This window comes from Physella acuta, unplaced genomic scaffold (genome assembly GCF_028476545.2).
Source record: "Physella acuta isolate Inbredline_101_S28 unplaced genomic scaffold, ASM2847654v3 ptg000211l, whole genome shotgun sequence".
Lineage (NCBI taxonomy): Eukaryota > Metazoa > Mollusca > Gastropoda > Physidae > Physella > Physella acuta.
In genome coordinates, this window is record NW_026731730.1 from 331387 (window position 1) to 358767 (window position 27381).

The following is a 27381-nucleotide window of genomic DNA, read 5'->3' on the forward strand; positions in this document are numbered from 1 at the left end:
CGTTTGAGGTCTATAAATCCACATCGCTATGGCAACCACTTCCTCTAAACACTCAATAGGTTTGTAAACAAACGTATGTCACAGCCATTATAGAGTAAAACTAACTATAAATATTGGTATAAAAAAGTTAACAATAACTCAATAATAGTATTAAGATCTGTATAAAAAAATAGAATAATTAGGTACATAATTTTTTGGCAATAAAATATTTGTACAAATAGAAACAATATATAGCTGAGCTAAACAAAAAGAAGCGGCGCTGTTAAAATTTAATTATGTTAAAACATATTTCTATACTTTATTAAATACAAATTAAAGTGTAATTTTTTAATAAATACAGAGGTGTGCATTTATATATACAAAAACGATTTTTTTCAAAACCGGTGTATTTTTAGTTTGTTAAAAATATTAGAAATCAGAATATCATTTGGTTTTTTTTTTCACCAAAAATAATTTTATAATCACAGATCGATTTACACCCCACAGCTCCCCCAACCTTCATTGTTCCTCCCATGGCAGCTCCACCCCCTCAATGTTCCTCATCTTGCAACGCCCCCACCCCTCATTGTTCCTCCCATGGCAGCTCCCCCACCCCTCAATGTTCCTCATCTTGCAACTTCCCCACCCCTCATTGTTCCTCCCATGCAGTTCCACCCCCTCATTGTTCCTCGCCTTGCAACTCCCCCACCCCTCATTCTTCCTCATCTGGCAGCACCCCCCTCCCTTACTGTTCCTCCTCCCCCTCTAGTGCGTCCTGTACATACAAGCTAGGGGTGACCACCAGGTCCCTGTGTATCAAGTTCATGGCCTCCATGCACTTCTCAGACAACAACTTCCGGTTCAACAAGCTGCCCATCCTCTCCACCCTCCCCAGGAGCTCGTTCAGAGTCTGGAGAGTTCGAACAATCACCCCCTCGTCAACATCGGTCAGGTTTTTTACCACAGAGAAGCTCTGGGGAGATACAAAAACATTCGTAAAATTTACATTTAGTTGGTTGAGTGAATAATTAAAGCAATTTGTTTAAAATATTTTCTGGTGATGGTAATGTTTATAAATATTAATTAAATAACGTTTCAGGACTAATTAGATACCACAAAATACAATAAGACTAAACGTGTCTCTCTATGAATCCACATGATACGAATTCTTCCTGTCCTTTAGCCCACCTACATAAACCTCCAACAAAACCTACCTCTCTATAAACCCAAGCTACACAAACCTCCAACAAAACCTACCACTCTATAAACCCACCTACACAAACCTCCAACAAAACCTACCTCTCCCTGAGCCCACCTACACAAACCTCCAACAAAACCTACCTCTCCCTGAGTCCACCTACACAAACCTCCAACAAAACCTACCTCTCCCTGAGTCCACCTACACAAACCTCCAACAAAACCTACCTCTCCCTGAGCCCACCTACACAAACCTCCAACAAAACCTACCTCTCCCTGAGTCCACCTACACAAACCTCCAACAAAACCTACCTCTCCCTGAGCCCACCTACACAAACCTCCAACAAAACCTACCTCTCCCTGAGTCCACCTACACAAACCTCCAACAAAACCTACCACTCTATAAACCCACCTACACAAACCTCCAACAAAACCTACCTCTCCCTGAGCCCACCTACACAAACCTCCAACAAAACCTACCTCTCCCTGAGTCCACCTACACAAACCTCCAACAAAACCTACCTTTCCCTGAGCCCACCTACACAAACCTCCAACAAAACCTACCACTCTATAAACCCACCTACACAAACCTCCAACAAAACCTACCTCTCCCTGAGCCCACCTACACAAACCTCCAACAAAACCTACCTCTCCCTGAGTCCACCTACACAAACCTCCAACAAAACCTACCTTTCCCTGAGTTCACCTACACAAACCTCCATCAAAACCTACCTCTCCCTGAGTCCACCTAGACAAACCTCTAACAAAACCTACCTTTTTGTAAAGCTCCCTACACAAACCTCCAAGAAAACCTACACCTTAAAGCCGGCCAATACAAACCTCCAACAAAACCTACCTCTCTATACACCCACCTTCACAAACCTCCAACAAAACCTACCTCTCTATAAACCCACATACACAAACCTCCAACAAAACCTACCACTCTATAAACCCACCTACACAAACCTCTAAGAAAACCTACCTCTCCCTGAGCCCACCTACACAAACCTCCAACAAAACCTACCTCTCCCTGAGCCCACCTATACACAACCTCCACCAAAACCTACCTCTCCCTGAGCCCACCTATACAAACCTCCAACAAAACCTACCTCTCCCTGAGCCCACCTACACAAACCTCCAACAAAACCTACCTCTCCCTGAGCCCACCTACACAAACCTCCAACAAAACCTACCTCTCCCTGAGCCCACCTACACAAACCTCCAAGAAAAACTACCTCCCTGAGCCCACCTACACAAACCTCCAACAAAACCTACCTCTCCCTGAGCCCACCTACACAAACCTCCAAGAAAAACTACCTCCCTGAGCCCACCTACACAAACCTCCAACAAAACCTACCCCTCTATAAACCCACCTACACAAACCTCCAACAAAACCTACCTCTCCCTGAGCCCACCTACACAAACCTCCAAGAAAAACTACCTCCCTGAGCCCACCTACACAAACCTCCAACAAAACCTACCTCTCCCTGAGCCCACCTACACAAACCTCCAACAAAACCTACCCCTCTATAAACCCACCTACACAAACCTCCAACAAAACCTACCTCTCCCTGAGCCCACCTACACAAACCTCCAAGAAAAACTACCTCCCTGAGCCCACCTACACAAACCTCCAACAAAACCTACCCCTCTATAAACCCACCTACACAAACCTCCAACAAAACCTACCTCTCCCTAAGCCCACCTACACAAACCTCCAACAAAACCTACCCCTCTATAAACCCACCTACACAAACCTCCAAAAAAACCTACCTCTCCCTGAGCCCACCTATACACAACCTCCACTAAGCCAAAATGCAGCTGTTCTTTAAAGACCTCCACTGGCATCAACATCCCAGCATTCCTCTGGCATTCTCCAACTGTCTCTGCTATATTTAGAATGCGATTTTTTCCCTGATAAAGAGTGCACACAATATTAAATTATTCAATACCTAATCAAGCAATTCAATTAAAGTACTGAATTGTTGAAATCAAAAGCAACTATGAGTTGAGATGAAAAAAAAAGTGAATACACGCATACACAAAGCCAAACCCGATATATTTTCTATTCTCTAACAAATAGCCACGTTTTATTGGATTCTATGTAAAAGTTAGGTAGCCATAGCTAATTAGGTTGGGAGGCGGTATGGTCGAGTAATAGAGCTCTCGACAATTAACCCGAGTCCCGAGTTCGGATCTTAGTCCGGACATGAGTCTGCGGGATGTGTCTGAGTCCACCCAGCTCAAATGGGTACCTGACTAAAGCTTGTGACAGAAAGGGAGGCTAGGTATAGTACTGACCAAACTATCCCTTCATACGCCGAAGTCAAGAAACACGAACTCTACTTCATCAGTTCTAATGATTATTTGCTTAATTTTAAAATATTTTGGTTAAATTAAAAAAAATTAAATTTCTGTACTACGTTCTTCTAATTGTGAAAACTCCGAGTATGTCGTTTTAGTTAACGTTAGTTCATTTTAACTAATACACTTAAACCAAGTCAATGTCAACATTTTGTCTGATACTCTATCACCAATAGGGCTGGTAAGTAGGTCACCAACCAGTTCTATGGCTTATGCAGGTTTTATTGAGCCGTAGAACTGGTTTGTGACCTACTTACCAGCCCTATTGATGTCAACTCACATTGGCCAACGTGGCCGTCAGATTTGGCTCCTTGCAGCGGCTGGATTCGAACACGAAACACGAGAGCAGGGCAGCGACCTCGGCGGCCTGTAGCTGGGTCAGGAAGTCCTCCACGACCACCTCAGTGATGACCAGCTCGTGCGTGTTCAGCTTGCAGGCGATCACGCCTTTCATCTGGATCTCGTCGGAGGCGTTTATGTACTTCAGCTCTTTCAGAACCTTCGGGAACATTTGGAATTTACTATCTAGATATATGTTTTTTAGTGCAAGCTTAAAAAGTGACAACAAGTTTTTTTTTATTTTTTAATGCCAAATGTGTATAATAATTACTACTTAGTTTTGCCAATTTTCCTTGTAACTGCATCTCCAATAACAATTCATTAATAAGTTAGTTTCATTTGAATTGAACATAATATAGAAATTAGTTAAATATATTTTATTATTGTACAGCCAAATCTATTTATACATGTCTTTAAATGGATTCAGTTTAATTTTTTTTATATATTTATTTATTTTTATATTATTTATTTATTTATTTTTATTTTTTTATTTTTTCAGTTTAATTTTTTTTTTTTTTTTTTTTTTTTTTATTATTATTTTTTTTTTTTTTTTTTTTTTTTAATTTTTTTTTTCAGTTTAAGAATTTTAAAACGTAATGAATGAATAAAGCAACGTACAATAAATAAAATTATCACATAATGCTTATATAAAGAGTTTTTAATAATTTGAATATAGTGTTTTCAGTGGTTTTAGTTGATAGTTTAAGTTATCTTTCAAAGGATTTGTTTTTTTTTACTCTATACTCTGATTTTAATTCAAATGCGTAAAAGTTATATTTATGCTAATCTACTTAATTATTAATATTCTTACTTAACATTATTCTGTAAGGATACAGGCGCTCAAACTATGTAGACTGGAAGAGTTATCTTACCTGAACCATTTTATTGTAGTCAGGTAACAAGGGTTGGTAATCTTCAGAAGCCAGGACCGTTAACTCTTGGTGTTTGTTCAGGATGTATTTATTGTGGTTATGGTCCTTGAACTGCAATTTCGAGTACATTTATTTCCTAAAATAGGTGTGTTGGGGGTTCTAGTTGTGTTGTAATCTCGACTAGTTTTATGGTTAATAATTAGGTTTAGACGTATGGTAGGACTATTTAAAATTGTATTAAATTTTTTAAAAAAAGATGTGAATCAGTCAGGTGAGTTGATGTTTGGGTTTAGGATTTGGTTAGCATCGATATTAGCAAGCCAGGTATGTATTTTAGTTGACTACCTGTAACTTAACACACCTTTCTAAAGACGATTCTAATATAGAACGCTGGTATAAAAAAAAATCCCCCTTTCCATAAAAGCAACACGTATAAGACTTGCAGATGAAAGACAACACTGGCTTCAGAAGAAGGAAATTGAGTAGTAGTAAAAAGTAGTGAGAAAAAAAAATAGCCGACACCTACGCGAGTAGGAACATGGTTTATGTATTACGGTGGGAAGAAATGTAAAAATATAGCACCGTGATTACAAGTTTAAAAAAATGGAAATTTTGATATGGGAAAGTATTAATAAATACGATACAGTAGCGTAGCGAGGGGGGGGGGGGGGGACGGGACATATGTCCCCGGGCGCCGACCTTAGGGGGCGCCAAAATGGGTTGGAAAAATAAATTGAAAGGTTGAGGGGGGTGAAAATCGAAAGTTTTAGGGGGGGGTGCAAATCGAAAGTGTGCCCCGGGCGCCGGGAAGGGTCGCTACGCCTCTGATACGATAACCAATAAAATTATAATACAAGTATAAAAATAAGCATGACAGTATTAACAAAAAAGAAGTACCAGTACATACGTGTAGCTGAAACTGTGGACATCTGGTGCACGAGTAGTTGAACCTGAGATCACTGACCAATAAATCGATCGATCTGCTTGACCCGGCCAGGGCGGGGTCACTGACCAGCTCGTGACGCTCCTGGTGCACGGAGCGGAAATTCCCAGAGTTCCTTCTGGTCAGCTGCAGGAGTATGTCCAGCGTCTCGTTGATGCACTTGTGGATCCTCACCTCGCTGGGGGAGGGAGGGGGGAGGGGGGGGGGGCGTGTAATTAAGTAAAAAAAAGAAAACTATTGGTCTATCCTTGCTTATCTGGGAGAGCTAAGAGCGTGTGTATTTTATTATGATATATAATATATAATATACTATATTTTTCTTTATAGTTGCTTTATAAAAATCAACTCAAAATTTCAGAAATTTGATTAAAAATTTGATTTTTTAAGCAGAGGGTGGTGTCTTTAAAATTATAATTAAAATAGAAAAATGTATCGTACAAGTGTACTTGAAACTGTTTTCGATTCTAGGAATATGAAATTTATTAAAACATCAATTTCCTAAAAATATTTTTTCCAAGCTTAAGTAGCATTTTTTACATGTAGAGGCCCCTTAAAAAGATGAGCATTGTTCTATTCCCACGTGTATTTTAGTTCAAAATATAAATCCAGATACAGAACTCGACGCTAACACCGCGTTTACACTTGCGACATGTATACTATACACTATAAACTTCGCCATAAGCTAATTTTATCAGAACATAATAGGGGAGCCTACTCACTTATTGTGAAGTTTTTTCTTTCAAGACATGTATAGTTTACATTTCGCAAGTTTAACTAACGGTATATGAAATGTATCACCACTTTTTACTTGCAGTATTTTCTAGTCATTTTTATATTCGTTGAAACATCGGTCAAATCGTCTTAGTCCATTTATATTTGGCTATAAAAGAAAACCCTCCCCTTTTCCATTGATTCTTCAACATTTCTAGTTAAACGTATTCGTATCACATAATTTAATTGGTCGTTGTTTTCTTTGTGTGTCGCATTACTTTGCAGTACATATTTAATTGTTAGTCATATTAACTAATTACCATTTGGTTATGATTAATAAGCACGCTCATCAAACCACTGCCCTTTCTAATTCTAATTAATTATCATCGCCAATTAAATATCATTGCTGCTTCTAATTAGTGATCATCATTGTTGAACGGTCTAACAATCTAACGGTCTAACGCAGCGGTCGGCAACCCGCGGCTCGCGAGCCGCTTGCGGCTCCCTTGATGTCAAGGTGCGGCTCTTCAGCTCCATGCACAAATACTAATAATAATTTTATTGTATTTTAAAACTCATAAAAATATTAGTCTGCAACACACGGTAATGAACCATATAATAATAAATATAAACAATAAACACTAGCTATTCTATTAGAATAGTTTCTCCATTTTTGAATGTACTTCATTATTTTCTAAAACTGATCATATTTATCGGGGCACAGGTTTACCTTCACTACGGCCCAGCGCGCCATAGGGCGTGTTGTATGAAAGCCTTGAGTGTAAGTTAAATCACTCACCGTCTAAGTGTCGGGGACAGAGAGAGGCGCTCTTGTGAACAAGATCGCAGAGCACAATCGCAGGGGCGCCACGTTCAGCTCCTAGATCGTTTTAATGATCGAATGTCGTGTGCCGCATTATCAATATTGTTGGGTGCTCCGCCAAATTGCACCCTGCAGAGACGCTGGAGGACGCGTATCGAATATAAACCTAGGCGACATGGTGTTCACGGGTAAGCCTGGGGCGCCAGATTCGATAATTGTTGCTCATCGTGTCTTTATTGTATAGACTTTTTTTTTTGAACGAACGTAGACGCCATAGTGCTCGCAGGTGAGCCTGGGGCTCTTCAGGTCGCGTAATCGACGAGGCGCCGGCGGCTGTGCCTGTTGCAGTTTTGCCGCTGAACATAGTAGTACCCCTTACCCACTATGTAGGACGCCCGATTAAAGGATGCCAAGTGCTAACATATCCGTTCTGGAACTATGGGCGCAAAACCGTGTATCCCAGGCGCTGCCCATTAGAATTTTTTTTTGCAGAAACCTCTCCTGGAGTGTTCTCATCAACTCCACAAAGTTTCATGACGATCGGATAAAAGGTGTCAATCCGCAATCAACTTTAATTTTCATAAACCGAATCGCTCCGTGCCGGGGCGTCACCCCTGCGAATTTGATATTTTTTTACAGATACCACCCTACGTGTATTCTCAACAACTTCCTAAAGTTTCATGGCGATCGGCTGAAAGGTGTAGTAATGAATAAAAGACAATCAGACAGACAGACACACACATATATATATATGTATATATATATATATGTATATATATATGTGTATATATATATATATATATATATATATATATATATATATATATATATATATATATATATATATATATATATATATATATATATATATATATATATATATATATACCTATACCATGTCCTAATCAAAGATCGAAATATTATATTGAAATTAAAATGTTAGTGGCTCTTTGAAGGGTGGGAAATTTTGTAAATTGTGACTTTTGGCTCTTCTGTCTCAAAAGGTTGCCGACCCCTGGACTAACGGTCTACCTCTTCTGGTCGTACTCCAGGTTCCTGATGATGAGGTCAGCCTTGATGTTGATGCTGCTGGTGCTGACCAGCGCGACGTCCTTGGCCTTGAGGTGGAGGGCCATGAAGGACCGCTGGAGCTGTGGGACCACGGGTGTGTAGGGCCTCTCTGGGTAGATACCTGGAGTTGACAGAACACTCGTCAGGACCGTGTTAAAAACAGGCTTATTTAGAGTTAAATTTCTTTTTAATCCAGTTTATCCGTGAGAGCGGACTAAAGTAGCATTAAACATCGATTTGTATTAGACAGTCCATCAGAGGAAATGGAAACTGTTTCATGTCAGGTATAGCTGAGTGAAATACATCATACCTGCGCTAATTTAAGGTACATACACTTGTTACAGCGAATGGGGGTTTGATACAACAGTTAAATGCTCGAATACTCAACAAACTCACAAATACTTGACCAACCCATAATATAGGCCATAGTTTTTAAGTAACTTTGTTAAAACATATATAATTTACTCGGATATAGTATAAGCGCTAAATTATTATGTGCTACACAGTGCTAGGCCTGTAATATTAACTCTTGTTTCAGCATAGCACATTCATTTTTTAAAACAAATTTGAGCTCAAACCCCTTATATAAAAAAATACCCAAATTTAATTTTAATTGAATTAAAAAAAAAGTTCGGCTAGAACGGATTCGTCCCCACAACATACCGACATCTTCAGGCGCCGAGGCATCGCTGGCTTCACAGTTGAACAAGGTGAAGTAGGTCTGCTCAAACTTGTCAGAGAGACTTGACTTTAGCACCACACCCAGCACCAGCCGGTCGCCTGGTCGCTTGACCAACACGATACGGCCAGGTGTCATCAGGGCGTGGCCTGAGGGGTGGGACAACAGCTTGGACTGGGGAGGTAACAGAATCATCGGGGGGGCGTGACCTGATGGGTGGGACAACAGCTTGGACTGGGGAGGTAACAGAATCATCAGGGGGTGTCCGAAGGGGTGGGACAACAGCTTGGACTGGGAGGTAACAGAATCATCAGGGGCGTGGCCTGAGGGGTGGGACAACAGCTTGGACTGGGGAGGTAATCATCATGGGCGTGGTCTGAGGAGTGGGACAAGAGCTTGGACTGGGGAGGTAACAGAATCATCAGGGGCGTGGTCTGAGGAGTGGTACAAGAGCTTTGACGGGAGGTAACAGAATCATCAGGGCGTGGTCTGAGGGGTGGGAAAAGAGCTTTGACGGGAGGTAACAGAATCATCATGGGCGTGGTCTGAGGGGTGGGACAACAACTTGGACTGGGAAGGTAACAGAATCATCAGGGGTGTGGCCTAAGGGGTGGGACAACAACTTGGACTGGGGAGGTAACAATCATTAGGGGCGTGGTCCGAGGGATGGGACAACAGCTCGGACTGGGGAGGTAACAGAATCATCAGGGGGTGTCCAAAGGGGTGGGACTATAGCTTGGACTGGGGAGGTAACAATAATTAGGGGCGTGGTCCGAGGGGTGGGACAACAGCTTGGACTGGGGAGGTAACAGAATCATCAAGGGCGTGGCCTAAGGGGTGGGACAACAGCTTGGACTGGGGAGGTAACAGAATCATCACGGTTGGTTTTAGGGGTGGGACAAGAGCGTGGACTGGGAGGTAACAGAACCATCAGGGGCGTGGCCTGAGGGGTGGGACAACAACTTGGGAGGTAACAGAATCATCAAGGGTGGCTTAATGGGTAAATACGTCCCGAATACAATGATTCTAATAGCTCAGCATTTTTGTTACTAGATTTAAATAAATAAATGACACCTGCACATTTAATTACAATAATGCATGTGACTTTTGACGTCATGTCGCCAAAAAGCACACATATTCGTGGAAAGAGATTGGCTAATTTTCCTTAGATTTTTAATCCCCTCATCATAACCTAACTCTGGATAGCTTAAACTCCTACTCACCATAAACTCTAGTCGGAGCTGGTTCAACTCCGAACAGCGGTCGTAGTACCTAGCCAAGTCTGTGTTGCAGTGCGGGCAGTCGATTCGCCTCAGCAGAGACAGACTGCGTTTGATGTCCTCCAGATAGCGAGCCGTTTCCTGCTTGGTGTGGAACTCGTTGAAGCTCTTCCTCATCATATCCTGGACGTCGAACTGCTGGTCCCTCATCAGGTGGAGGATCATGGAGTAGGTCAACCGGAACTTTGACCTCAAGAGGTTAGGGTTACCCTGCATGGACGAAAGGTGGTTTCTATATGGTCTTAGAGAGTTGAAATATAAGTTGTTTAAGAGGAATAATAGGTTTGCAACTAATCATCATCCTATTCCCGTCATTGCCTAAGACACATGGGGCTGATGGAGTAGAGTTCATCTAAAATAATTAAATTTTAGAAAAAAATTGACAGATTGGACACAAACCTCTCCAGGTGAATATTGGAGCCACCTACCTGTACATATTGGAGCCACCCACCTGTACATATTGGAGCCACCCACCTGTACATATTGGAGCCACCTACCTGTAAATATTGGAGCCACCCACCTGTAAATATTGGCTCCACCCACCTGTAAATATTGGCGCGACCTACCTGTAAATATTGGCGCCATCACCTGTAAATATTGGCGCCACCCACCCGTAAATATTGGCTCCACCCACCTGTAAAGCTTTCCTCAGATTGGACATTTTCGGCATGAACATGTGACACAGGATGATGACGTTTCCCGCCATGTCCATGCCCCTCCTCCCCGCCCTCCCCGCCATCTGGGTGTACTCCCCGACCTGCACGAACCGGAACTGCCTGCCGTCGTTCTTCCACACCCCGTCAAACACCACCGTTTTGGCGGGAAGGTTGACGCCCATGGACAAGGTCTCAGTGGCAAACAGTATCTGTGGGAGGGGTAAGGGGTGGGGGGAGGTGATACATTACAAAATTGATTGAAATAGTACATCAATTATCACAATGATTGAACTCCATGTACAAATCACTTCAGTGTTTTTTTTTTAATGAATACATACATCACCTCAATGAGTGAAATAAATTAATTGATAACTTTATCAGAGAAACTAAATAAAGCGGCAATCGAACAATTCATTTATTAAAATAAATTAATCCATCAATTAAATTAGTGAATAATTGAAGTAAATAAATATAATATTTCAATGAGTTAAAGCTATAAATCTATAACTTTAGTGATTAGGTCAATGAAAAAAATCATTTTAATTCTTGAAATCAATACATTTAATTGGGTTGTGATATAAATATAAATATGTATTACCTGGCACTTTTCATTGCGTCAAATATGAATGGCATAATTTCTATGTGTATGGTGAAGATATGGTGTAAATGAGTACATATATTATAATATATTATTTGTAGTTTATAGTATTAAAAAGGTACGTTCATCTATATACGCAACCGTAAGGTGAACAGTTAGGTTGGAAAACTCATATAATTTGTTTAAAAAGTATATGTTGTATTCACCTACATAATTGTATATAAGGTTTGTGTATGTATCAACAAAGTCTGATTTAAGACGATGTCTAAAGAAAAATTACCTTGACCAGTCCCCCTCTGGAACAGCATCTCAACAATCTCCTTCAGGACGGGTAGAATTCCTGCATGGTGGACCCCGAACCCTCGTCTCAGTAACCGTTTGAGTTTTTGGATCTGCAGGTATAACACAACACATACATCAATCAGTTTAATCATCCGTGTGAATCTACTTAAGCTAATTAATATATTTACTGACCAGTGCACAAGAAAGATAAAGATACATGTGTTTTTGGGGGTTTAGATATAGATATACGTATCTTTGATGAGCCAAAAACTTCGAGTGTCACCTGATATCTGACCATACATATACTAAGAACAGAACAATTTACACAATATATCATTCAATTTAAAAAAAAATCAAAACAATCGCGATGTTCTAAGAAGCCCAACATTTTTCAAAATAATTTTTTATAATATTTGTTCGGCGTTAGGGGCGGAAGGGGGGGGGGGCTGAACTGCCTCACTTCAAACTATCCCCTAGATCTTCCTGTCGTAGCAGTTACGCTACACTACTTGTGGATCTACCATCTATGCTACACTACCTGTGGATCTACCATCTATGCTACACTACCTATGGATCTACCATCTATGCTAAACTAGCCGTGGATCTATCAACAAGTCTACACTACCTGCGGAAGATTTTGGTCCGCCTCCTTAAAGTTGGCCAGCGACTCCTGGAAAAATGTCTCAATTTCCGCCTTCTCCTGGGGGCTGGTTAGGTCAAGGCCGTCAGTATTCTCACAGTTGGTCTCGATCTTCTTTTTAGAAAACACAAAAACAATGGCGGGAAGTTTGTTGTCTGTTCGCAACATGTTGAGACTGTTGATAGCCACAGAGGACGATCCTGTGGGGTTCAAAGGTTAAGAGGGAATATTTCAAAATGTAGAGAAATCCGTTTATGACTTTGTCTAAATTCGAATAATATTATTATATGTATATTTCTGCATAGTCTGTTAGTAAGAATTTATTGTATTAAAAGCAGACTCGAGAATATGTTGTTTAGAAACGTGAAGTGTTTTAAAATTGTACACGTTTTTATTGAGAAATTAATACATTTTGTTATTTTATTTTTCTGATAAAAGAAGAAAACCAAGAAAGAAAAAGCTAACGTAAAGTATGCAGGTACTGCAGTGGCGTAGCGAGGTCGGGTGACACCCGGTGCGGCACTTAATGGTGTCACCCCCCAGAGGCGTTGCGACCCTTCCCGGGGACAAACTTTCAAGCTTTCGATTTCCACCCCCCCTCAAGTTTTCGATTTGCACCCCCCCCTCAAGATTTCAATTTGCACCCCCCTCAAGTTTTTTCTCTATATATTTTGCTATTTTTTGCCTTGGTGTCACCCCCCTAAATGGTGTCACCCGGTGCGGTCCGCACCCCCCGCCCCCCCCCCTCGCTACGCCCCTGAGGTACTGTACCTGTCAGACATTTTTCTCGGTAAGTATGGGGGGGGGTGGGCAGACTTAAATTTTTTACTGGTTGAAGTATTTATTTTGGATATAAATACGATAGGCTGCATCGTGTGGAAGATGGGGGGGGGGGGGGTGCATCTGTGCCACCCGGAATAAATGCCGGAATGAAGCTCTGACAACTCTACTCATGTTTTCTTCAACTAGTGGGGAACGGAAAGAACTTCATAAGTCAATTTCTTTGGACAATTCTCTCCACTCTCCCAGTGTTTCTTCCAGACTTTTTTCTCCGGCGGGGGGGGGGGGGGGGAGTAGACTTTCTTCGGGAGGGGGGGGCGGACACTGTTAAAAGTATATATTTTCTATAATAACTTATATAAATTTCATTTCGTTCGGGGGGGGGGGGCGGTAGAATTTTTTCGGGGGGGGGGGGGGGGGGGGGGGTAAGCCCTCCTTCCCCCCCCCCCCCCCCCCTCCCCTCCCCCCCCCCCCCCCCCCCCCCCCCCCCCCCCCCCCCCGAAGAGATGCCTGGAAGAAACTCTGCACTCTCCACGTGGGAGTCATACAACGATGATTCTTTTACAAGGACATTTTATTTTTATTTTTACTAACGTTATGTGCTCTGTTCACATTTGTGCGTTTTCATTCATAAGTTTCAAAAAATGTAAAAAAAAGTCTCCAGTTTAACATTGTTGGGTAGTTGCGAAGAGTTTTTGACGGCGTTTGGTATTGTCTTAATGCTGGTCAACAATAAAGTTTGTCAAGTTTTTCTTACGTCATTGAAACTGCTGCCCTGAGACATGGCTACCAAGTTCTGTTTGGCTGTGGCATAGCTGGAGGATAACAAGAACAGATGGTTAGCTGGAGTGTTGTTAGGGTGAAATGACAAGTTTCATCTAACACTGTAGCTACGTCACTAAAATGACAAGTTTTACTGAAATCACAAGTTTCACCTTAGCCGAAATGTCAAGTTTCGCCCACCCCAGTAGCTAGGCCACTGAGAATGACACATTTAACCCAGAATGACAAGTTTGACCAACCACTGAAATGACAAGTTTGACCCAGAATGACAAGTTTGACCCAGAATGACAAGTTTGACCCACCACTGTAAATGACAAGTTTGACCCACCACTGTAAATGACAAGTTTGACCCACCACTGTAAATGACAAGTTTCACCCACCACTGAAATGACAAGTTTCACCCACGACTGAAATGACAAGTTTCACCCACGACTGAAATGACAAGTTTGACCAACCACTGAAATGACAAGTTTGATCCAGAATGACAAGTTTGACCCAGATGACAAGTTTGACCCAGAATGACAAGTTTGACCCAGAATGACAAGTTTGACCCAGAATGACAAGTTTGACCCACCCTTGTTCCAGAAACCTCCCGTGCTCGTCCATGAGCAGCTGCAGGCCGTTAGAAAAACGGTTGGGTGCCAGCGTGTACAGGTAGTGTCTGAGGGGGACAGGTCGCTGGCTGGTGCTGACCACGTAGATTGGTTTCTGTTTGATGTTCCTGTGGGGAGGGGGGGGGGTTAAGTAGTGGAAGTTTTAAGACATGCATGAACATTCATTCAGATAGAAACATTCCACCCATTATCACATTTTATACATCTACATCACAAACATAAACATAACCACACCACAACAACATTTCACACACCACATATAATTCACTCTTACACATACACGCTACACCTGTATTACACACATTACAGTACACTGCAACTACAAAGCGTCCCATTGCAACCACACTACACTTAATTACACCTACATTACACATACACCACCTCACACTACATTTTCACCACTCCCACACTACATCTACACCACCCCCTCATTACACCTACACAACCGCCACACTACACCTAAACCTCCCCCACACTACACCTACACCATCCCACATTACATCTGCACCACTCCCACATTACACACACCCGTGGCGCTAACCACACAATACCGAAAAGCATCGGCCAAAATCTACCCCACCCACCCATTTAACCATTGAGTCAGAAAAAGTACTGTATATACTTACACCTAACTGACCCCCTAATAAATCGCAGACGGCACCCAGCTTATCAACACCTCGCTATTTATTTTAGTTTTTCTTCTTAATCTGTCCGCGGTCGGATGTGTATGTTGCTATATTTAACATAAGTCTATAGGCTATATGTGTATTTAGTTATATTTGCACTACCCCCACCAATGTATCATGCATTATATAAGGACAATGCCTTTTCGTTTGATCATCGACACCCCGCCCCTCCTATCTCAAAGGTACTTGCTGTGACTTAAACATCATGAAAAAGTGTACACAATCTTTTATCATTTCTTTGTTCTGCCCATGTATTCAGTTTATTATGATGGCGACCCAAGAAATCAAGCCAGCTATCTAATCTATTCTACTACCTACACAGTCAACCCTAATTGAGATAGTACATATTACCCAGTCATATCTACCATCTACCTCATCCATTCTTAAGCCCACCCAAAGTATGCCATCGCCTACAACACCCATTACACATCCACACAATCAATTATTCAGCTACTGCATGCATTATCCACTAACCCCAATTGTCTACCATCCCAGTCCATAATCCACCTACCAAATACATAATCCACCTACCTAATCCATACTCCACCTACCCACTTGTCTACCCACCCAATCCATCATCTACCTATCCGATCCATAATCCACCCAAACAATTCATATTCCATCCACCAAATCATCTCACACAATCCATAATCCACCCACCAAATCCACTCACCAAATCCATAATCCACCTACCCAATCCACCATCCACCCTCCCACACAATCCACCATCCACCCACCCAATCCACCATCCACCCACCCAATCCACCATCCACCCACCCAATCCACCATCCACCCACCCAATCCACCATCCACCCACCCAATCCACCATCCACCCACCCAATTCACCTACCCAATCCACCATCCATCCACCCACCCAATCCACCATCCACCCACCCAACCCACCATCCATCCACCCAATCCACCTACCTAATCCACTCACACAATCCACCATACATCCACCCAATTCACCTACCCAATCCACTCTCACAATCCACGATCCACCTACACAATCCACCATCCACCTACCCAATCCACCCACCCAATCTACAATCCACCTACCCAATCCACTCAGCAAGTTCCAGAGCGTTTGGCACCGTGGCACTCAACAACAGGAGCTTGACGTGGTCAGGTAACATGATGATGACTTCCTCCCAGACCACGCCCCTCTCCACGTCATTGATGTAGTGGACCTCGTCCATGATGACCCACTCCAGGTCCTGCAACATCTCCGAGCCTTGGTACAGCCTTGACCTTCAAGGGATTAAACAAGACGGGTTAAAGTCTTGGTACAGCCTTGACCTTCAAGGGATTGAACAACACGGGCTAACGTTGTTGATATATAGGACAATAGAGGTCCGCTCTACAGTGACATTATAAAGTAGCTTGTGACAGTCACCTGTGATAAGAGTCTTTCATCTGTATAGTGACATGACACAGTGACCTAAGACAGTGACATGACACAGTGACCTAAGACAGTGACATGACACAGTGACCTAAGACAGTGACATGACACAGTGACCTAAGACAGTGACACGACACAGTGACCTAAGACAGTGACACGACACAGTGACCAAAGACAGTGACACGACACAGTGACCTAAGACAGTGACACGACACAGTGACCAAAGACAGTGACTTGACACAGTGACCAAAGACAGTGACATGACACAGTGACCTAAGACAGTGACTTGACACAGTGACCTAAGACAGTGACACGACACAGTGACCTAAGACAGTGACATGACACAGTGACCTAAGACAGTGACACGACACAGTGACCTAAGACAGTGACTTGACACAGTGACCAAAGACAGTGACATGACACAGTGACCTAAGACAGTGACACGACACAGTGACCTAAGACAGTGACATGACACAGTGACCAAAGACAGTGACATGACACAGTGACTTAAGACAGTGACCTAAGACAGTGACACGACACAGTGACCTAAGACAGTGACACGACACAGTGACCTAAGACAGTGACTTGACACAGTGACCAAAGACAGTGACATGACACAGTGACTTAAGACAGTGACACGACACAGTGACCTAAGACAGTGATACGACACAGTGACCTAAGACAGTGATACGACACAGTGACCTAAGACAGTGACTTGACACAGTGACCAAAGACAGTGACACGACACAGTGACCAAAGACAGTGACATGACACAGTGACCAAAGACAGTGACATGACACAGTGACTTAAGACAGTGACCTAAGACAGTGACACGACACAGTGACCTAAGACAGTGACACGACACAGTGACCTAAGACAGTGACACGACACAGTGATCTAAGACCTAAGACAATGACCTAATAGATTTTATTAGACATTGACCTGAAACTGCACCAAGACAGTGACCTAACACAGTAATTGAAGACAGCGTCAGATGCAGCGAACTGAGACAGTGACCTTGTTAAGTCACATGAGACGGTGACCCAATGCCATGACCTGGTAAAGTCACACCTGTCATAGACCTGTGATCAGTCTAATTTACCTGAGAATCTCTGTCTTCATGATGAGACAGGAAGCGTCTTCATAGATCTGTGTGTCGCCTGTGATCAGTCTAATTTACCTGAGAATCTCTGTCGTCATGATGAGACAGGAAGCGTCTTCATTGACCTGTGTGTCGCCTGTGATCAGTCTAATTTACCTGAGAATCTCTGTCTTCATGATGAGACAGGAAGCGTCTTCATTGATCTGTGTGTCGCCTGTGATCAGTCTAATTTACCTGAGAATCTCTGTCGTCATGATGAGACAGGAAGCGTCTTCATTGACCTGTGTGTCGCCTGTGATCAGTCTAATTTACCTGAGAATCTCTGTCGTCATGATGAGACAGGAAGCGTCTTCATTGATCTGTGTGTCGCCTGTGATCAGTCTAATTTACCTGAGAATCTCTGTCGTCATGATGAGACAGGAAGCGTCTTCATTGACCTGTGTGTCGCCTGTGATCAGTCTAATTTACCTGAGAATCTCTGTCGTCATGATGAGACAGGAAGCGTCTTCATTGACCTGTGTGTCGCCTGTGATCAGCCCTACGTCATCGAAGATCTCTTTGAAGTCTCGAAACTTCTGATTGGACAGCGCTTTTACTGGTGACGTGTACACGGCCCTAAATAGCAAATACGTCAAGTTATGTATTGTTACTTCACATTAACTGTATTGTCACTTCACGGTAACAGTATTGTTACATTACTGTAACATATTTTACCTTTGGTAGTACACATCATTGAAGTAAAACCTCAACATAGTAACAAAACCTCGCAGCATAACTGTGATATTTTAACAAATGTGTAACTCATTACAACAAAAATGTAGTAAAATTAGTGTTACCTCGTTGTCACATTAATTTAGGAACATTTTACAATAATACTTTCACATTAAGGTAAATCTAAATTGCATTTTAACTGCGTTTATCTATACTTTTTTTTAGATTTCGAATTCAAATTGTAAGTCTTTTCCTCTTAGTTTACATGTTATTCGCGTATTATTTGACGTCACTTACACCCTTTATTTAACTTGTCATCTTCATCATTACACCACAAGCCCTCGTCCCTTACCGCTACCAACTAAAAATCCCCCTACAATCGCTCACTCTAGCTTTTATACCTGCACTCGACCTTGGGATAACAAAACCTGAACACCACGGGGTTAACCCAACTCACAAACACCTCTCCCCTACGTTCTAGACTATTCTAATCTAACATACAACTGACCCGTAACAGACCCACCACATAAGGGGGTAGAGAACATTACTGAATCGTCTTAAGGAAGTGTGGTCCAACTTCCATCAAAAGATGTTCATAAAAACTGGACCAAAAGGCGTCAATTAGCCTGACCAGTATCAAACGTGTCAGATGTGGACATAACTTGTCAGACTTAACATAATGTGGTGACTCCTCTAGTGTGGTGACTCTACTAATATGGTGACTCTCCTAATATGGTGACTCTCCTAATATGGTGACTCCTCTAGTGTGGTGACTCTCCTAATGTTGAAACTCACCCTAACTTCTTGACTACCCTATCACAGTGACTCCCATGGGACACCTCACTGAGAGACTCCAATAATATGGTGACTCCTCTAATGTCGTGACTCCCCCTAATGTGACTTTCCTAATGTGGTGACACCTCATAGAGTGACTCCTCTCATACGATTACTCACCTCATGGAGTGACTCAGGGTGAGACCAATGGCGTACTCAGCCACCACCGTCTTGCCGGCCGACGTGTGGGCGGCCACAAACACGTTCTGGCCATCTTCGACCTTCAGGATGGCCTGTTTCTGGAACGTATCGAGCTCAAATGGCCACTGGGGAGCAAGATAAATCTTAAGGAGTCACTGAGTGATTACACGGGTGTGGGGAGGGGGGGGGGGGCTGGCCCAGAGACCTACCTCACAGATGGCCCAGTGACGGATGGCCTACCTCACGAATGGCCCAGAGACTTACCTGACGGATGGCCTAGACTTACCTCACGGATGGCCTACCTCACTGATGGCCCAAAGACTTACCTCACGACGGCCCACTGACGGATGGCCTACCTCACGGATGGCCCTGAGACCTACCTCACGGATGGCCCAGAGACTTACCTGACGGATGGCCCAGAGACTTACCTGACGGATGGCCTACCCAGAGACTTACCTCACGGATGGCCTACCTCGCTGATGACCCAGAGTCCTACCTCACGGATGGCCCTGAGACCTACCTCACGGATGGCCCAGAGACTTACCTCACGGATGGCCCAGAGACTTACCTCACGGATGGCCCAGAGACTTACCTCACGGATGGCCCAGAGACTTACCTCACGGATGGCCCAGAGACTTACCTCACGGATGGCCCAGAGACTTACCTCACGGATGGCCCAGAGACTTACCTCACGGATGGCCCAGAGACTTACCTCACGGATGGCCCACCTCACGGATGGCCCAGAGACTTACCTCACGGATGGCCCAGAGACTTACCTCACGGATGGCCCAGAGACTTACCTCACGGATGGCCCAGAGACTTACCTCACGGATGGCCCAGAGACTTACCTCACGGATGGCCCAGAGACTTACCTCACGGATGGCCCAGAGACTTACCTCACTGTTGGCCCAGAGACTTACCTCACGGATGGCCCAGAGACTTACCTCACTGTTGGCCCACCTCACTGATGGTCCAGATACTTACCTCACGGATGGCCCAGAGACTTACCTGACGGATGGCCCAGAGACTTACCTCACGGATGGCCCAGAGACTTACCTCACGGATGGCCCAGAGACTTACCTCACGGATGGCCCAGAGACTTACCTCACGGATGGCCCAGAGACTTACCTCACGGATGGCCCAGAGACTTACCTCACGGATGGCCCAGAGACTTACCTCACTGTTGGCCCAGAGACTTACCTCACGGATGGCCCAGAGACTTACCTCACGGATGGCCCAGAGACTTACCTGACGGATGGCCTACCCAGAAACAAACCTCACGGATGGCCCAGAGACTTACCTCACGGATGGCCTATCTCACGGATGGCCTACCTCACGAATGGCCCAGAGACACCTACCTCACGGATGCTGCCGTCTATCTTCTGCTCGAACCCGCGGACGGGATCGCTGGCGTTGACCTGGACGGCCCAGCGTGGCTCCTGCACAGCGCCGTGTTGCTGCCTCAGGTGCTCATAGCCCGTCAGTACATCCTGGGAGGGGGGAGGGGGGGATGAATAAAAGTGGCGGTATAAGAGGGGTTATGCTATGTTTGATGTCCCATATCTCTATCCCCCTTCACTCTGGGTGGGGGGGGGGGTAGAAATAAAAGTGGCAGTATAAGAGGGGTGATGCTATGTATGAGGTCCCATATCTCTATCCCCCTTCACTCTGTGTGTGGGGGGGGGTAGAAATAAAAGTGGCGGTATAAGAGGGGTGATGCTATGTATGAGGTCCAATATCTCTATCCCCTACACCCTGGGGGGGGGGGGGGTAAGGTGTCACTATAAGATGCCAACTACAATGTATGAGGTCACATATCTCTATCCCCTTTACCCTGGGGGGGGGGTAAAGTGTCACTATAAGATGCCAACTACAATGTATGAGGTCCCATATCTCTATCCCCCTCACCCCTTTACTAGTATCAGATCTCGACCTGCTTATATTGAAACCTAAATTAAATTACGCATTGTTAAAAATGCAAATTGATATTTTAATCCCATTTGCCACGAATATAAGTCAGTAAAGGGATGTAGTGTCGAATGGCTTACCTGATACATTTTTATCTGTTGTCTCCCTTGTTGAGTAAACCGGTCAAACAAATTGAACTTGTGAACACAATTAAAGTAAGTTGAACAGAAATCTGGTGAAGGTTGGTCATAAAATTCTGAAAATTATGTTTTACCCGGTCAACCAGCAACATACAAAGATGTTTCTAGTACTTGGTCATTTAAATTGTATGGATATTATTTGTGTATGGTACACAGATTCTACACACATATAAGACACTACTACGTAACTGTATAGGCTAGTATCAAAACTCTATATTTCGTAGTGCTGGTCTCCGTCTTATACGCCTTTACACAGACATGAGCCTAATCTAAACCTCAATGGTATCGCCTGTGGAAAGCTAAAACCTACAGGTGATACTTACACTATAGGAGAACATACCTGCTACTTGAGTAGTTTACCTGGTAAAGTCTAGACAGGAGAACATACCTGCTACTTGAGTAGTTTACCTGGTAAAGTCTAGACAGGAGAACATACCTGCTACTTGAGTAGTTTACCTGGTAAAGTCTCACATAGACAGGAGAACATACCTGCTACTTGAGAAGTTTACCTGGTAAAGTCTCACATAGACAGGAGAACATACCTGCTACTTGAGTAGTTTACCTGGTAAAGTCTAGACAGTAGAGCATACCTGCTACTTGAGTAGTTTACCTGGTAAAGTCTAGACAGGAGAACATACCTACTACTTGAGTAGTTTACCTGGTAAAGTCTCACATAGACAGGAGAACATACCTGCTACTTGAGTAGTTTACCTGGTAAAGTCTAGACAGGAGAACATACCTGCTACTTGAGTAGTTTACCTGGTAAAGTCTAGACAGGAGAGCATACCTGCTACTTGAGTAGTTTACCTGGTAAAGTCTCACATAGACAGGAGAACATACCTGCTACTTGAGTAGTTTACCTGGTAAAGTCTAGACAGGAGAACATACCTGCTACTTGAGAAGTTTACCTGGTAAAGTCTCACATAGACAGGAGAACATACCTGCTACTTGAGTAGTTTACCTGGTAAAGTCTAGACAGGAGAACATACCTGCTACTTGAGTAGTTTACCTGGTAAAGTCTAGACAGGAGAACATACCTGCTACTTGAGTAGTTTACCTGGTAAAGTCTCCCATAGACAGGAGAACATACCTGCTACTTGAGTAGTTTACCTGATAAAGTCTAGACAGGAGAACATACCTGCTACTTGATAAAGTCTAGACAGGAGAACATAAGTGGTACCTGGTAAAGTCTTCCAGTCAAAATATGACCAAATAAGCAGACGAATCGATAACTTAATAGAATTTCTAAGTAATGTTTTTATTCGTTGTTTAAATCCAAGTTTTAATTTACCACTCGAAGTGACGCATAATGTTGAGAACAGTTTGATTAAAGGCTAGTTTTATCGAACAATAAATCAAACAGCTAAAAAAAGAACAAGAACAATATATTCTGCATTATAATCAGGGGTTTTGTTGGCTTACTTACGTCATAATTCATATTGAACTCACTCGGTATTTCTACAGAATAAATCTTACAATAACCTTAAAATTACAATAAACCTATTTATAAATTTATAATAAAATATTCACCCTTTCGTATGACTAAATCAAAAGTACTTTCGATATCGAATTGTTTCCATGTAATGTCATATCGTCTTTACAAGTGTTTAAAATCAATAGTTTTACGAAAATTATCAGTTTCAGAACGATTTTAAGAAATCGATAATCCGTTCCGGTCTGTGCTGCCGCCATGTATTTAATAATTCCAGGAACTTGGCACCAGTATCGTTTAGTTGGTGCTATCTTTGCCGTGCGTATCAACCGTTGTCTCAAGTACGTCATTGACGTGGGTATTTGGTTACAGGGGATGATGTCTCACGTCGATTAGAGCGTGATATGTACGTGTACGTGTACGTGTACGTGTACGCAGAGGCTTAGCAGCCTTTTCCGGCGCCCGGGAGGACTATTAATTTTGCGCCCCCTCCCTCCCATTGATATAAATAGTTATTACTGTCTATGAAAAAGCTTCCCACTCTCCCAACCAGTTAAAAAGATTTTTAGCGCTTCTTACCAGTTACTATGCTGTAACATTTTCTATTTCGGTTCCATAAAGTGTTAAATCATTGTGTAAAGCAGGCGTCAAAACTACGGCCCGCGCAGAGGCGTAGCGACCCTTCCCGTCGCCCGGGGACAAACTTTTCGATTTGCACTCCCCCACCCCCCCCCCCTTCCAGATTTCGATTTGCACCCCCCCTTTCAAGATTTTCATTTGCACCCCCCCCCCCCCCTCAAACTTTCAATTTTTGCACCCCACTCAACCTTTTAATCTATTTTTCCAACCCATTTCGGCGCCCCCCTAAGGTCGGCGCCCGGGGACATATGTCCCCCCCAGCCTCCGCCCCCCCCCCCCCCCCTCGCTACGCGAGGTCCTCTCATCCGGCCCGTGGAGATCTTTTTGTTCACGGAAAAAATGTCTGTTAAAGGTGGCTGAGGAACTTTGCCCAGAAATTCAAAACAATTTGAATATGTGGCTTTGGGTGCAAATACCATTGCCCTCAGTGTTGCAAACATTGATGAAAACAATTGAGATTCAAATAGTGAAAACTGCAAACAATTTTCGCAATTTTTCAATTGCAGTGGATGAGTCGATGGATAGCTGTTCCATGTTTTTGGAACAAGTACAGGGCAACAATATGGCGCACTTTCAGCAGTGCAAGGTCTTCATGGCTGTAGCAACAGCTGTGTTCCCCACATCATTTGCATACGAGATCATTAAAAGACCTCCAGCTGCAGTTTCAGTAGCGGTTTTCTAGCTAGAATTCAAAGGCAGAAGAAGGGAGACTGTTTCAAACCCCAATTGAAGCAAATGTAAACAGTTGTTCAGAGGAATGCAGATGGTCATTGAATTGCAAGCAAATGACCTCCTTAGAGTCAAGTTCGTAAAATGGCGGGTGGGTAGTTGTGTTTGCCCAAGGAGAACAAACTTTGAACTCTATGGTTGACCCTGACTGCGTTTCTTTCAGACTGTTTCTCCTGGGGGGGGGGCATTTTAAATGTGTATATATTTCTATATAAATTATATTTCGATTTGGGGGCGGGGGTCCGCCACCCCAAAGAGATGCATGTAAGAAACTCTGGCCCTCGAACTGATATTTGATAGTTAATGCGGACCTCGGGCTGAAAAGTTTGGAGACCCTTGGTGTAAAGCCCTGCAGTCGTCGTATATTTTCGTAACTTTGACTATGGTTAATTCAATACTTCAGCTTAAAATGAGCATTTAAATTAATTTTTCTACCCCTTTTGGCGCCCCCTTCGGGTCGGCCGTACATAAACTTTTTATTCTGCTTTTAATGTGACTTAACTGTGACGTCTTTTGTTAATATTCAGACAAAAATTGTTCGTGCATTAATTAAATAAAAGCTAATCAGCTGATGCCCCGACCCACGTCTTAAAATCAATCGAGGAGTCACATCAACCCAACAGTAATGGTAGGACTGTGCTGTCGGTAGGTGGAACAAGCGGCCATCTTGTGGACTTTCAACTTTTAACGTATTTAATTTGGTGCTAATTATATTTGTAGTTTTACGGTTAGGGTTGAGAGCTAGGAAAAAAACATATTTATTAAAATTATTTAGCTTATGGCAAACGATCAGTTAGGGTTAAGGTTAGTCTTGACCTAAAGTTTCAGCTATTGTAGGTTTCTAAAACAATAATTTGATGTCTACTTTCTGGAATTGGTTCATGTAAAAACACAATTAATATTTATTTTAATTAACGTCATTTAATTTAACATCATTCCTTAATTTAGAATAATAAAACTAAAACTTATCTAAACTAAAACTTACCTGAACAGAAAAACAAATAGTTCACCTGTCAATTAATTGTTAACAAACAAAAAAAAAATGAACTTACCACAGCAAAAAGTAACCACGGAGCATAACGAAACATGCACTGAGTGTTTCCCAGTAATAATCTTACGTAAGACTTCCTTCCATTTAAACGTTCTTGGGTTTCACGAAACCGAAAGTAGACAACTGTAAAAATTTCTTGGAATCAATGTCTTTTATCACAGTTACGGACCAAGTTGAGAGGTCAACGAAACTTATAGGTGTGGGTCAATGACTCCTTAGATACGGCTGCTGATTTGTTAAACAGTCGGGTACATATTGGTTAGCCGTACCCATATGTTTATATAACTGTTGTCATCGATGTAATAATTTAACTTAAAAAATTAAACTAACTATAACTAATCTAACTCATTACTTTGGTGTCAATGCGTGTTTTATGAACAATTTAAGTTTCATGTTGATTACCCGTACCTAGGTATGCGGTTACTTACTATGAACGATAACGACACTAACTTAAAAACTTCAGCTAATGTTAACATTCACTCTACATGTAATACTTACCCTAACTATTAAACACAACACTAAGCCTACGCCAATTACTAAATCTAAACCTTAGATTTAAAATCGATGTATGGTCTATACCGGCTGCGTGAAAATATGAGTTTGGTTATTAAAACAACCCAAAGGCTTTAAATATTTCTAACATTAAACCTTAGGGTTAAGGTTTTTATTGTTATTTATTGTGTGGATGTGTGGGTACGGTTAATCCATAGGATACAATAATCCTGTCCCTCATGCAGGGAGAAGTGGCAGGCAGTGTGACGTCATACTCCGGGTCAAGCTGAACTTTATCATCAATAGTGAAACTGGGTCAAAGTAAACCGGGAATTCCCTTAACTATATCTGCACACAAGTAAATATTTGATTCTTGGACGATTATTGACTTGAACCCTGATTCGAACTCTGTTGTGAACACACGCACACGCCTTTCGGGTGATCCGATGCGTAGCGCAACACATTATAACACAAACAACCACAAACGGGTTACAAAACAAGACTAAAAGAAACAAAGGCTCGTTGAAACTAAACGAATTTAATAGTATCTAGACTATCTATACCTAACACAGTCTAAACACAAAACACACAAACTAGTAAAACTACGATCCAGTGGCTAAATACTAGTATAAACCTAACCTGTACTAACCTTGGAGATCTGGACAAAACTGAGGCCATCACACACGTTTTCACACACCTTATATACCCTTTCATAAACTGGTACAAACCGGACTATTACAACTCACAGCACGAGAACTGAACAAGGACGAACGGGATAGGGTACCAAGTAACAACAACATTCACTCCCATTCATCCCCTTCTCTCGTTCACTACAAACTCAATACTTTCGGGTTAGCGCTCTACCGCTAGGCCACGCCGTTCCCCATAATTTGTGTAAAGGTAACGGTTTTAATAAGGGATGGATAAATTACAGAGCTAGTGTGTGTATTAGGTATTGTTATCGGCTAAATCAGCGAGCACATATTTGTCTAGAACCAGATTTGTGTTCAACGTGAGGGTAGGTCCCATGACTGTACATGACCATTGGGTACTACTGTCTATTTGATATAGTGAACTACATATTTAGTGATATTAACAGGTACAATAAAATCATCATTATCTCATCGTTTCGCTTTCGTGCCCAAGACATATGGTGCAGATGAATTAGAATTCTTCTGTTTCAAAGACCGCGGCATACAAGGGGATAATGTGGTCAGCAGTAGGTCCAGCCTCAGCTCATTTCCCAATCGTGAGTCAGGTACCCATCAGAGCTGGGTAAACTCACGCAAGTCCTGCTGTCTCGAGATCCGAACACGAGACCCTCGGGTTAGCAGTCATGTGCTGAACCACCTCACCAGCCGCCAACACTTAAATCTCATCAGTCGAAATTACACATATTCAAGCACTAGACATAAAGATCACACATATTTTCATGGAACTTTA

The 27381-nt window shown here is 42.7% G+C and overlaps 1 protein-coding gene across 1 annotated transcript; it reads right to left on the reverse strand.

Annotated features, from left to right (window-relative positions):
* Window positions 1-724: 724 nt before the first annotated feature.
* LOC131937492 (uncharacterized) lies at window positions 725-25475 on the reverse strand. The gene is made up of 21 exons (XM_059294975.1): window positions 25448-25475; window positions 21536-21651; window positions 20846-20977; window positions 19467-19612; window positions 18270-18416; window positions 16357-16548; window positions 14572-14718; window positions 13972-14029; window positions 13766-13772; window positions 12420-12634; window positions 11805-11904; window positions 10893-11134; window positions 10202-10468; window positions 9733-9775; window positions 8963-9301; window positions 8261-8420; window positions 5659-5872; window positions 4752-4862; window positions 3821-4039; window positions 2950-3090; window positions 725-952 (listed from the first exon to the last, which is right to left on the reverse strand). Exons 2-21 carry the CDS (start codon window positions 21542-21544, stop codon window positions 725-727), a joined length of 3117 nt encoding a protein of 1038 aa, XP_059150958.1. The 5' UTR covers window positions 21545-21651; window positions 25448-25475.
* Window positions 25476-27381: the final 1906 nt, after the last annotated feature.

Bases quoted from the DNA above. Each gene is read 5' to 3' on its own strand.
- LOC131937492 (XM_059294975.1), bottom strand. The intron at 14,030-14,571 runs GTGGGTCAAACT...GTTATCCTCCAG, and splicing joins GGGAGGTTTCTGGAACAAGG to CTATGCCACAGCCAAACAGA. The intron at 4,863-5,658 runs GTATGTACTGGT...TCGAAATTGCAG, and splicing joins GTCCACAGTTTCAGCTACAC to TTCAAGGACCATAACCACAA.